Genomic DNA, 13,666 nt, shown 5'->3' on the forward strand with positions numbered 1-13,666 from the left:
GTGCCATCTTGGACATTCCAGCTCAGCCATGCCCCCAGATATGGAGCCTGGCAACAGCACAAGGAGCAGAGGACCCACCTATCTGGTCCCAGTCAACCCACACCATCACGAGAACAAAATGGTTATTTTAAATGACTACATCTTTGGGGTAGTCATTGGGGTGTTTTGTTATGCAGCAGTAGCTGATCACAATACAAGGAGCATTTCTCAATGATAGCTTCTTTAGGACCAGTCAAGCTCCACATGGACCCCATAGGGTCCAAATGCGGTTGTTCTCATGATGTTCCCCAGGCTCAGAATCAACATGGGCCATGAGATGAGGGGCTCCATACAGGGGTGGGGAAGCGTCACACAGGTTAGAATGCAGACTCTGGTGGCCCTCTTATGTCCCCGGCCCCCTCCCCATAGCCCTCTTCCCAGGAAACCTAGACCTTTCTTTGCAGGCACTCACCACTCTGCTGGATGAAGTACACTGGTTTCATAGTGAAGGAGATGGTTATATTCCAGAGAAGGATGCAAATTTGCATCAAGTTCTAGGCCAGAATTCATGATTTATCCAATACACAAGAATAGGTTGCTTTAGGTTTTTGCCTGAGACACTTGGGGTGTCCCAATCCCTGGGAGCTTTGGTGGAAAAGCATGGAGCCCTGATGCACACCTCCACCCTACTGCTGGGAGACTTGGGCTTAGGGAAGGTCTCCCACTTAGCCAGTGGCAGAGCTGGGGAGTGTGCAAACCCCAGCTCTCTACTTCCACTTCCACATTTGCTTTTTGCCAACTACCTAGTTACAGCTAGAAAAAAAAAAATCTTTTTTTTAGGCCAACTTCCCAACTTAAATAGAAACAAAGATTACCTTTCCTGATGTCTTCACTCCTTTCCAGAGGCTAAAAAACAGGATGACCACGACGACCATCAGACAGAGCAGGAGCTGCCACTGGGGCAGGCCGATGTCATGGATCCCGCTGCTCTCATGAAGGTGCAGGACGCCACGCCTGCCCGGAGGAGAGGAGAGGGGACCAGGGAGACAATGTCGTCAGACAGGATGACCAAGGCCTTGGCCCACAGGCCTCCCCGAAGGTGCAAACTGCTGGAAACCAGCTTTGGGCTGCCCCGGCCAGTGCCCTGCATTGTTTGGGCCTGTTCCGCATAGTCATAGCCTGTGCCGGGGACTGGCCTGGCCTGGGCCTGCAAATCATCTGTCTGGCAAGTCTTCCCGCTCACATCTGTTTTTTAACAAAAATTTTCAATGTAACAAAAATCTCTTGAGTGCTACCTGCATGCCTGGTCCTGGGGAGATGGTGGTAAAATAACAGGAAAAGTCCTGGCCCTGAGAGCACTCACAGCAGCGCAGCGGTTCTCAATAGGAGTGATGGGGCAGTTTTGACGTCCCCGCCCTCAGGGGGACACTGGGACATTTAGCAAGGTGTGGAGACACCTTTGATGGTCATGAGTTAGGGAGGAGGCCGTGCTAGAAGATCGTGACTGGGGACATCCTACAATGTACAGGATGGCCTTAACATCCTGCAGTGCACAGGACTGCCTCTAGCAATAAAGAATTATCCAGTCCTGGGGAACCTGGGTGGCTCAGTGGTTGAGCATCTGCCTCCAGCTCAGGTCATGATCCTGGGGTCCTGGGATCAGAGGCCACATCAGGCTCTGTATGAGGAGCCTGCCTCTCTGTCTCTGCCTTTGTGTCTGCCTTTGGTTCAGGTCATGGTCCCAGGGTCAGCCCCCCCTTCTGACTCTCTGCTCAGTGATGAGTCTGCTTCTTCCCCTCCCCCAGCTCCTGGTCCTCCCCCTGCTTGTGCTCTCTCCCATGCTCTCTCTCTCTCAATCTCAAGTTGAGAGTGAGAGTGAGAGTGAGAGCAGGGAGGAGCATCGAGGGAGAGGGAGAAGCAGACTCCCTGCTGAGCAGGGAGCCCAATGCAGGGCTCCATCCCAGGAACCTGGCATCATGACCTGGGCCGAAGGCAGATGCTTAACTGACTGAGCCACCCACATGCTCCAAATAAATAAAATCTTTAACAACAAAAAGGAATTATCTAATCCCAAACTTTCATGTTGCTGAGTTTATAGATCCCTGTCTAGGGACTAAGATGAGAATAAATGTTTCTTCTATTTGGTAATATCCACTAAAGCTAAAGGTATGCATACCCTGTGTCCTAGCAATTCCATTCCTGGGTATTTACTCAATAGAAATGTGTACATATGTTCATCAAGACACATGTTCTAGAATGTTCAAAGTAGCATTAATAACAATAGCCTCAAACTGAAAGTTACTCCAATATCCATTAACAGTAGAATGGATAAATTATGATATATTCATAAAATGGAATATCATAAAGCAACTAGTTCTCTATGAATAGACATCTCACACAAAATACTTTGAGAAAGAAGTCAAAACCAAAGCCAAAGTCTAATTCTGTCTAATTACACTCATTTAAACTACAAAAGGCAAAACTAATCTAAGGAGTTGGAAGTCAGGAAGTGCAGGTACATCCTAGGTGGGGACGGGGTTGCTGAATAGGAGGGGATACCATAGGGACTTCTGGGATACTGGTTATGTTTCTTGATCTGGGTGCTGGTAACATGGCTGCATTCAGTTTGTGACATTCCTGACATTTCCCTTAGGGATATGCACTTCTTTCTAATATGGTATCCTTCAATAAAAAGTGGGGTATTTTAGGGGCACCTGGGCGGCTCAGCTGCTGAGCATCTGCCTTTGGCTCAGGTCATGATCCTGGGGTCCTGAGATGGAGTCCCACATCAGGCTCCCTGCAGGGAGCCTGTTTCTTCCTCTGCCTGTGTCTCTGCCTCTCTCTCTGTGTCTCTCATGAATAAATAAATAAAATCTTAAAAAAAAAAGTGGGGTATTTTAAAGTAAGGAAGACAAAAAGAATAAAATGAGGTTTAAGACTACTGGGGTCTCTCCTACAATCTACAGTGAAGAAGGAGTAAATAGAATTGCACACAAAATGACCAGCTGCTACTAATCTAATCAAAGACCTTAGAATTTAACCAAAGGTCGATTAAGACCAACTGCTAAGATAGTAGACCAGATCCCAGGGGCGGGAGGACCCTCTCACAATTCAGCATCCTTGCAAGACAAAGAAAGCCGAACTGTTTCCGCAGAAGAGAGGACAGCTTGGTAAGGTGCCCCCCCCCCCCCGCACCCAGGTCATTCATCTGTCAGGGAGGGCCCACTGGGAGCAGGCTCATCCAGGGCCTCAGCTATACACTGGGGACTCTTGTACACAGTGCCTTGCATGGCGGGCTTATACTCTAGCACCAGACACAGCATTAAAAGGATAGTGTTGGGAACTGAGAGAACTTCAAGGGCACCCAGAACTGGTCCCTGCCCATCCTCCACTGCACCCTACACTCAGATGCCAGAAAACTACCAACACCATTCAAGGCCCTGCTCCAATGTCACCTCCTCTGGGAGGCCTCCATGATTACTCTTGGCATGGATCTTTCAATCCTTCCAGTTCCTGTGGCTCTTGTCTCATTTCCCAACCCATCCCTGCTCCTACCACGTGAGGGCTGGCTGCATGTAAGGCTCTCTCAGGGTGAGGAGGTGAATGAGCCATTTCTGGGTCCCAGTTATAAGCCCAGGCCTGACATCCAGGCCTGTTAGCTCAGAGCAGAGTGTTGGATCAGAAACACCTGTTCACACCCTTTCTTGCTAAATTCAATAATCCATTTTCTAAAAAATGAGACCCCAGGGCCCGCTCATGAGGAACCAGGGAGCACAGAGGTTCAGCTTCTCATGCCCTCACTTCTCTCAGCAGCTTCTTCCCCAACCTGGAGAGGTCCTCAGCCTTCCGTTCACGTTCCTCACACTGTCCAGGGCGACCATCCACTCCCCCCAACGAAGAAACTTAACTTCCCTGTGTCTCATCCTATAGCACTTTGCTCTCAGCCAGAGGTCTGTTCAGAGAGCAGCTGATTGATAAATGTACACTACTGTTAAAGGCTAAAGTAGTTTAATATATATTGTCCTTTCCTAGAGGAGGGCTTTAACTCAAAAGATGGACATCACTAATGGCAAAAGTTTGCACACCTACAGTGGATAAACTGGGGGGTAGTCAGTCGTCTCCCTGCCTATCTGTATCAGTCTCTCCCCCTACCAACCCTCCTCCCTTCCCTCCTCTTCCTCACTTACCCACTCCCCCCAAAAGAGAAATACGAGGTATGGAGAATGTAACTTGGAGCCCTATCAGCTTCTGAACCTGCACATTTGAATTACGTGGAGATCTTTTTAACAATTACGGATGTCTGGGCCCTACTCTCAACCAATGAACTCAGAACCCATGCAGAGCGCCAGCGTCTTTTCAATTCCCCAGGCGATTCTACTGGGCAGCCAAGGCTGAGACCCTTCGAACAAGAGGTTCTGCCTAAATTACAGGTTTTCTTTAGAGCAAGCTTGAGTCTTCCAGAAATTGTCTTTGCTTTCCCGGCAAAATAATATTGGCTTTCTGTGCCTAAGGGGAAAGAAAAAAGGCTCAGAGAGGCTCATAAAATGTGGGCTTGGAAAATTTTGTATGCCTGGGTGTCAGAGGAGCCCACAGAATCAGAGGCAGATGGCATATGACAGTGGGAGATGCTGCACTTGTGGGGAAAACTGTACCCTGAGTCTGGAAACCTGGTTATCTTATCCTTGGGCAGGTGATTGCACTTGTGGAGGCCACCACTGACCTTGCGCACGAACTCACGCATTCAGGTATTCACCCTTTCAGATTGTCATGTCTATTATTTGCAAGAACATGAAGGCAAATAGAAGACCACGGGCCCTAACTGGGGTCGGACAGACCTGGGCTCCCGCCCTGGCCCTGCCACCAGCGACGGGCGGCCTGCATCCTTTCACTGATTGTGCAAACTCGTTCTGTGCATCTGCGGTGAGCCAGGCAGTGTTGGGGGCCAGGCTGTGGACAAGCAGGTGCTGGCTCCGGCCACAAGGATCTCCTGCAGGGTTTGGGGGGGGGGGTGCACAGAAGCTGGTGCAAATATTCTCCACCTTGGGCCCTCTCCCTTCTCAATATGATGCTTTCATGAGGATGAAATCACAGAACGCAAGACCATGCCTAGAACTCAAGAAATGCTCCACAAATGGTCATCGTAACTATCACAATCTCGTCCTAGCCTTCAAGGAGCAGCAAAGGAACTAAGGAGTGCCCCCAAAATGTCCGAGGGAGTTAGCCCCAGGGAGTCAGCTGGCAGGCTCCCCTGAGGGGTGGTGGGTGCCATCTCTGCTGGGTGCCCGAGAGCAGGTGAGCTAAGAGGAAGTGCACAGGTGTGGCAGGAGGAGGGGGGAGGGAGACGGACAGGAGGGGGTGTGGACGGACACGTGTGTCAGCAGGTGAGCAAGTGTGAGTGAATGGGCAGAGCTGTGCGGCCCACAAAGGCCCACGTACCCCTCCCCGGACGGCTCCCAGCCCTGCGGCCCCCAGGCCAGATGTGGCTTTAACTACTCACCCTGCATCAGCTTCCCCATGCAATCAGTTTCCGTGCCTGGCCCCTCCTAACCCTGCTTCCTGATCTCTACCTACCGACGCCCCCGCCCTTTCAGCCTGTCCCAGGCCAGACCCACACTCTCCTCCCCCCCCCGCCCCCCTCCCCCCCAGGGCTGGTAGAGAAGTCTCCCCCTCTCCCCACTCCCCCGCTGCACTCCAGGCTGCGCTGCTGTAGAGCCATCCATCTGTCTGTCGTGCCCTTCTAATATGTCGCTCTCCCACCCCTGGGTCCTCAAAGGCTCCTCATCACCTCAGTGTTTCTTGATGGGGGAAGTTTTGCCCCCTGCCTCCCCAGGGATGTTTGGCAATGTCTGGGCTGTGACATCTGGAGTGAGGGAGATACTGCTTGTATCTCGTGGGCAGAGGCCAGAGATGTTACTAAACATCCCCAGTGCACAGGACTGCCCTGCCCCCAGCAGAGAATTTCCCAACCTGCGGCACTAAAGGGGTGGAGGTTACGAAATCCCAATCTAAAGGACAAAAACATAAGCCTTCCAGAACCTGAGGCCCTTCCTAGCTGTCCCCTGCCCGAGGCATCCCCCGTCTCACCACATCCTGCCTTGGGCTCCTGGCCATGGCCAACCACTGTCGTTTCTCCGTCATATGAAGCACCTATTGCGCTAGGCCTTGGAACTTTCTGTTCCTTTCCATCTAGAATGCACTTCCTGGCCCAATTTGTCTGCCTGGTTTAGTCTCAACTCAAAATGATGCCCTCACTTAGGCTCCTCTCTTATGCCTTGAGAGAGACAAAGAGATGGAGGGAGGCCGGAAGATGGTTGGGGGAAGTGGGGGAGATGGAGGGGGAAGGGGAGAAACAGCTGAAGGGAAGAGAAAACAAAGAAGAAGAGAGGGTAGGCAAATTCAAAAAGATAGAGAACCAGAATCAGGTGCTGAACCCATCTGCCTCTTAATTCTGGCTTCTTCATTGTATCATGGGCTGAGTGTTGAGTGGTGTTGCTAACCATTTGGCCAACTTGACTATTAAAATGATGAAGAAAGGCACTGGACCAACTGTACTTGGCCTGAAACATGCTAAAATGACACCAGTGTCCAGCCGGACAGTTGAAAGGCCCCCACGGTTCATGTGATGTCCACATTCAGGCTTTCAGGGCTGGTCTAGATACTTCTTGCCAGTGAAAAGGTCAGACTCCTGAGCTGATTCCTGGGAAAAGAAATGTGAACCCAGCCTCTCCCCAGCAGGCCAAGCTTCAGGGCTAGTACCAGTAACTTGGATTTGTTATACTTTTCCAGCCGTTTAGCGAAAATGAATCATTGTAAGTATACGGTCCAGGCTTTCCGAAGTCTGTGGGCCAAGCGGGCTATTTGTTGCTTCACATTTGAACCCAGAGGGTTAGTGCTGGGCTGGAGGGGGACCTCTCTGCCCCATCAGGGACAGGCAGGGGGGAGAGGTTTTCCGTCTCCCGAACATGTTCACCAATGGGGCCCTTTTACAGATAAAGTTACAGAGCATCATGCTTTCTTTTCAGCTGCCGGCTCCTTGGCTTCAGGCCTGGGGCCTGGGGAGACTGGTTTTGTTCCCTTGGATGAGGTTTCCAATCTATCAGCCTAAATGAGTACAAGATGGCAACAAAATTGGCCAGCAGGCTCTGGGGAAGGAGAAAAAAGGACCTAGACTCCTCCGGGTTGGCACTGAGAGTCCTACTTGCTGGCTCCCCAGACTGAGCTGGGGTGACTCTTTTAAAGCAGAAACGTTTAGATAAAAGGGTGCCATTAAAAAAAAAAGTGCCATTAAAAAAAAATCCAGTGGCAGCTCCTGACTTAGTGACACAGAAGCACACAAAAGCCAGCTTAAGGTGAGAAAGAGGGGCATAAGAAGGGCTTCTATCCACCTGCAGAGACTCCCGCACACTCGTCCCATCCCGAGTGGGTGGGGGAGGAAGACAGGAAAGCCTGGGGTGTGGAGGTGGGAGCCTTGGCCCAGACCACCGGGGCTGGGATCCCTGCTCCGCCACTTCCCTAAAACCTGACCTGCCACCTTCTTATCTGTGAGATAGGAGTAATCCCCCCCCCCCGGGGGAGGGGGGCTGCTCCCCACCGCATGCCCCAAGCCCTGGCCCGCAAGGAGAAAGTCATCTTCCTCCACCACATTCTGCTCACGGCTGGGCCTGGGGGACTGTGGGGCTGGGTCTCCACACCCAACTGGCCACTCTCTCCTGCTGGGCGTCCCCGCTGGGGCAGACCTGCTGGCCAGTTAGGCGCCAGCGGAGGAACCAAATAATGACTAGACCAGAGACAACAGGCACTATCATTTTCCATTTTAATTTACAAGGACAAGGGTTGCCAAGAGCAAAAAGAAGAGTCATGTCTTCTCCTTTAGCACGAGATGGTGAAGGGGCGAGTGTGGAGCCTACAACATGTATCAGAAGCAGCCTCTGCCCTTGCTCCTTTGCTGTCTCCTGGTCCCAACCACACTCATAAACCAGGGAGGCCTAAAAGCTCACTCCTGCCCTGCGAGCTTCCCAAGGCATGGGGATTTTCTGAGGCCGCGCTCGTCAGAAGGGGGAAGGAGGGCCTGGATTTCCCACTACAGGACACCGTTGGGATGTCAGCCTGAACCAGGGAGAATCTTGCTCCGAGACAGGAAAGCACAGTGGCTAAGAGACCAGGGTCTCCACGGGAGCTGTGGAGTCCCCGTGCCCTGGCTGCACACAGACCTGTGTAATCAGGGCCTCTGGATGGTAGGGTCCAGGCATCCGTGTGTTTTAAAGCTCTCTGGGTGGTTCTGAATCGCTCCACTGAGCTGGGAGCTTGGCCCTTCCACCCAGACCACCTGGGTTCAAACCCACTTCAGATGCCACTTCTAAACTGTGTGACCCTGGACAAGTCATTTCCTGCTTGTGCCTGTTTCCTCATTCATAGAACAAGAATAATTCTAGACCACAGTGGTCAGAATGCAAAGGCACTGTGCACAATGCCTGGGATATAATCAAAGCTGGACAAATGTGAATTGTGATGATGACAATGTTTGTAAATAATAGCCATTTAGAAAGGCGGAAAGGCAATACAAGCCAGAGGTCAGGACGGCAGGCTCTGGATTTCACTGCCTGGTGAGGCAGGGGCTGGGGTGGGGAGAGAGGGTGCTTAGAGGGGCAAAGAGGAAGCAGGTGCAAGAGAGTCCTGCAACCTTGGGCTGCCTGGGCCCGAATCTGGGCTCTGCACAGCACTGGCCATGGTGCCGTGGGCCAGAAATCCATGGTCTCATCTGCAAATGAAGCTAAAATTCACAGCCCCTTTGTGTGGGTACTGGGCGAAGAGTGACGGAACCCTTGTGGGGCTGGTGGTGAGACTTCAATTGAAGTAATACATACCAGGAAGTCAGCAGAAAGCTGGACACGCATGGTTAAGTGATAAGCTGTTCATGGGATAGTGAGGGGGACAGGAATGACGCTGCTGGGCAAAGAGATGTCCACTGCAAGGAACAGCAGTGCATCACCCTCAGGGGGCTGCAGATGTGCTTCGAATTTTATGACAACTATGGCCCCTCTCCCCTCAAATCCTGAAACCTATATGGTTTTGCACATGGCTGCTGGAGGTCTCAAGGAGCACATATAGAGGGAGGTAGACAGGAACGGCCGGGACCCTTAGCAAATTTGCTGCGAGGGCTCATTGAGGGTGATCCTGGGCCCTAAGCCCCTTAGTCCCCCAAGCCTCAGGAAGCAGCAAATTTTCCAGAGGCCACTTTTAGCCAAACCATATCTCCTTGACCCCACTGCCCTGAGATGGCAAGGGTGGAAACTGTCCTTAAGTGACCCCAATCTCCAGATAATCAGGACTCACTCCAGGTCCTTGGAGCAGAGAATCCATAGGATTGATGGTCCTAGCATTTCGTCTTTTATGAATCTGTCTTTTCTCATCCTCTGGACCTCAACTGTCCAATGTGGTAACCACAGGCCACATGCAGCTCTTTAAAGGTAAACTGATTAAAAAGAAATAAAATTTAAAAATTTAACTCTTCACTCACACTGGCCATGTTTCAACAGCTCCACTGGCCACATGTGGCTCCTTCACTAAACCGCACAGATGGAGAAGTTTTCTATCACTGCAGCGCAGCCTTGCTCTAGAACAGGAGGCAGCAAACTATGGCCCTCATGCCAAGTCCAGGCTGTGGCCTGTGAGCTAAGAATGGCTTCTATCTTTTGAAAGGATAAAATGAAATAAAGCAGAATATGAAAGAGACATAAGGCCCTCAAAGCCCTAAAATATTTGTCATCTGGTCTTTCAAAGAACAGTTTTGCCAGACCCTCCTGCAGACCATGGACACTGTGAAAGTGAGGTCCCCATGGGATTTCCCTGTCCCATCCCACAGCTTGTAACAGGACTTCCTGCCTATCTGCTAACACTTGTGCCGAGATTGCTAAAGGTGGGGGGGGCTCACCTCCCACCCGAGGTATAGAGACAGTATGTGCTACATTCTCAAGAGCCCAACGAGCAAACATTCTTCGTTAGGTGGCTGAAGACAAGCTGACCATCACCCACCTGAAGACATAAAAGGATGGACTAGAGGATGACAGGATCCAGGGGAACCACAAGATCAATGTAGATGGTTCTGGATTAAAACCACAGAATTAAATAACCATGCACAAGCCTGTTCAGCCATAAATGAATGAATGAGGAAATGTAGATCGCAACCAGTATGAGGTATCATAACCTCATACCTGTTAGGATGACCACCATCAAAAAATAAGACAAGAGCTGGTGAGGATGGAAAAAGGGACCCCTCCTGCACTGTGGGTGGGGATGCTCAAGTCATGATCCTGGGGTCCTAGGATAGAGCTCATGTCGGGCTCCCTGCTCAGTGATGGGTCTGCTTCTCCCTCTCTCTCCCCCCACTCATGCTCGCTCACGCGCTCTCTCTCTGTCAAATAAATAAATAAAATCTTTTTTAAAAAGTTAAAAATAGAACTACCCTATGATCCAGCAATTCCACTGCTGGGTGTTTATCTGAAGGAAGTGAAAACATTAACTTGAAAAGATATCTGCACCCCTATGTTCACTGCAGCCTTATTTATAAGAGCCAAGACACGGAAACAAGACATCTGTGGATGCATGAATGTATAAAAAATGATGGTGTGTGTGTGTTTCTGGGGGGAGAAAGTGTGACATGCACACACATACACACACACGTACCATGGCATAAATACACACACTATTCAGCCATAAAAAAGAAGAAAATCGGGATCCCTGGGTGGCGCAGCGGTTTGGCGCCTGCCTTTGGCCCAGGGCGCGATCCTGGAGACCCGGGATCGAATCCCACATCAGGCTCCCGGTGCATGGAGCCTGCTTCTCCCTCTGCCTGTGTCTCTGCCTCCCTCTCTCTCTCTGTGTGACTATCATAAATAAATAAAAATTAAAAAAAAAAAAAAGAAGAAAATCCTGCCATGTGTGACAACATTCACAGATCCTGAGGGTATTATGCTAAGTGAAATAAGTCAGACAGAGAAAGATAAATACTATATAATCCCATTTAATGGGAATGTTAATTTAAAAAAAAAAACCAAATTCATAGACAGAAAATAAATTGCTGGTTGCCAGAGTCAGGGGTTGGGGGTTGGCAAACAGGGTAAAGGGGTCAAAAGATACAAACTATAGATCCAACTATAAAATAAATAAGTCCCGGGGATGCCAGGTACAGCACAGTGACTCCAGTTACCAATACTATACCGTAGATTTGAAGGTTGCCAAGAGACTAGATCTTAAAAGTTATCACAAGGGGAAAAAATGTGTCATTATGTGTGGTGATGGATGTTAACTAAACTTCTTGTAGTCACCATTTTGCAATATATCATTGTATCAAGTCTCTGTACACCTGAAACTAACAATGTTATATGCCAATTATATCTCAAAAAAATAAGTTAATGAGTGATCAGATGAATAAATAAATTGGGAGAAAGGGACAACTCTTCCTTACAGGAGAATTCCAATCAATTAATCTGGAAGGAATGATGGAAATAGGAAATCACAATTAGATATATGCTATAACAATAATCTTTCCTCGCATGTGTCATTGATGGATGCTCAGGAATTGTGGGTAAAAGTATGATGAGAAACAAGATATTTACATAACATCAGGTGGTTCCCTGGAAGACACTTGGACAAAAGGAATAATGCTCTCTCCACACGGAAGGAAGCTGGCAGCTACCGTCTTTGCCAAGTGATCACAGTTCACACCCTTGGTAATAAGAGACTGACGTCACATACCCCCGATCTGGTGCCCGAGGACAGTATTCTTGTCAAAAATGCCTAACTTCATTTTATCTAGGTGAAAACAGCCAACCCATCCACACTGAGGGCTATTCTACAGAATAATTGACCAGTGCTCTTCAGAAGTGTCAAGGTCATGAAACCCAAGGAAAGCGCAAAGGATTCTCACAGGTTGGAGATGAAGGGCAAGCGACACTCTGGACTGGATCCTGGGCCAGAAAAGAACATGAGTGGGAAATTGATGAATTCAACAAAAGGTCTTTAACGGTATATGAACATCAATTCTCTGATTTCAATCATTGTGCTATGGTTACATAAGGTGCCAGGTGGATGGAGGGTATACAAGAAGAGCTCTAGGTGTTATTTTTATGAATTTTCTGTGTCTGAAATGATTTCAATATTGAAATCATGAAAAAGTGTCTTTTCAAAAAAGATGTCCTGTCTTCTACCACCAGTCAGTGACTCTCATGCACACGTGGTCCAAATACTTCCCCCGAGCTGCACAGAGCTGGCCTGCCTCCCGCTTCCTGAATTTCATTCACAAGCTCCAGCTGCTTGCCCCGTCGGAAGCCCCAGAGAAAGAAGGCAGCATGGGGTGGGTCAGGCGACAGCATCAGGATCAGTTCCCACTTGGGTTCAAGCTATAGCTCCCTACATGCTCCCCTGGCTGGCTTCATCAGTTCTCATGCACCTCCTCAGAGAAGCCCTCCCTGACCACCCAAGCCAATGTTCCTTTCTCCCCCATCATCCCTTTCTACCACATACCTATCTGGTCTCAGTTCCTTAGGAGCACTTGCGCTTCCTAAAATGTGTTTCATTTCCTGAAGGGTCCACTGGCTCTCTAAAGTGATCTTCCTCCCCTACCTGCTTACCTCCCCTACCTATATTTCTCTCCACCGTGGTACTTCTGTGCCAGACACGAGGTCCTCCACTGCCCTGTCCATGGCCGTATCTTCAGCTCCTAGCCCAGGGTCAGGCCTGCAGTGGCTGCTCAGTGCACCCTACAAATGCTGGCTGGGGTGTCCCCTCCTCTCTTGTGGTTTTCATTAGTCTTTGGCCCACGTCCTACCCAGTACAGGTTTTGGTGTGCCCGTGTGAATAGGACGAGGAGCTGATGACTTACTCATAGAACTCTGCTGCTGGCGTGAACTTGTACTTGGAGTACTTGGTGTGGTTGCCCAGCACGGAGCTATTGAGGAGTTTGGGATCCGTGCAGTTGGGGCTGTTCCAGGAATGGCCACAGTCAGTCCAGGGCAGTTTGAGGGTGAAGGAGGAGAAGAGGTAGTAGAGCGACCAGGCGATGATGACGTTGTAGTAGAAGCCAACATAGATGGCAATGAGTATCACAGCATAGCCAACTCCTGTGTGGGGGCAGAGAGGGGTCAGGCAGGGGCTTCCCCAGGCCTAGTCCCAGAGCCATGTCTCCCGGGGAGCCAGTTCCAACTGGCACTGCACGACCAGACCCCTAGGCACCCTGTGTCAGATTGTCAGAGCCCACCTCTGTGTCCTGAGAACCCACCATCCCTTTGCCTGAGTGCTCTCTCTTGCCACTGGAGCCCCTTGGCCCACCTATCAGGCAGGCCAGAAGTGCCAGGACCTTAATGCTCCCAGGGAGCAACCAGAGTGTAAGCACTAGAGTATATGGAGACACTAGGGTGTAAGTATCCCAGGTCCCTGACCCCTTGGGCAGAATAACAGTGAGGCACATTAATACTCTCTCCCAGTGGGATGAGCCCCTGGGCCCTGGTGGAACTGGCTCGGTGACATACCTTTTACTGGCTGACTCCCCTTCTCTGTCCTCTAACAGTGCTTCCTAGAATCACCTCCCAAAATAATTCCCTACACAAACCCTTGTCTCAGAACCTGCCTCCAGGGAACCCCAAACAAACTCCCTGATTAGTACTTCAGCCCTGTGTGCTCTCTGGGCCCT

The 13,666-nt window shown here is 50.1% G+C and overlaps 1 protein-coding gene across 1 annotated transcript in view; it reads right to left on the minus strand.

Moving 5' to 3' along the window:
- SLC6A2 (solute carrier family 6 member 2) overlaps nucleotides 1-13,666 on the minus strand; it is a 47,565-nt gene that overhangs the window by 21,293 nt on the left and 12,606 nt on the right. The window contains exons 3-4 of the mRNA XM_072827024.1: nucleotides 12,860-13,097; nucleotides 855-993 (exon numbers count right to left, since the gene is read on the minus strand). Coding sequence (XP_072683125.1) covers nucleotides 855-993; nucleotides 12,860-13,097 — 377 coding nt within the window. The remainder of the gene's footprint in view (nucleotides 1-854; nucleotides 994-12,859; nucleotides 13,098-13,666) is intronic.

This window comes from Canis lupus, chromosome 5 (genome assembly GCF_048164855.1).
Source record: "Canis lupus baileyi chromosome 5, mCanLup2.hap1, whole genome shotgun sequence".
NCBI classification, from domain to species: Eukaryota; Metazoa; Chordata; class Mammalia; order Carnivora; family Canidae; genus Canis; species Canis lupus.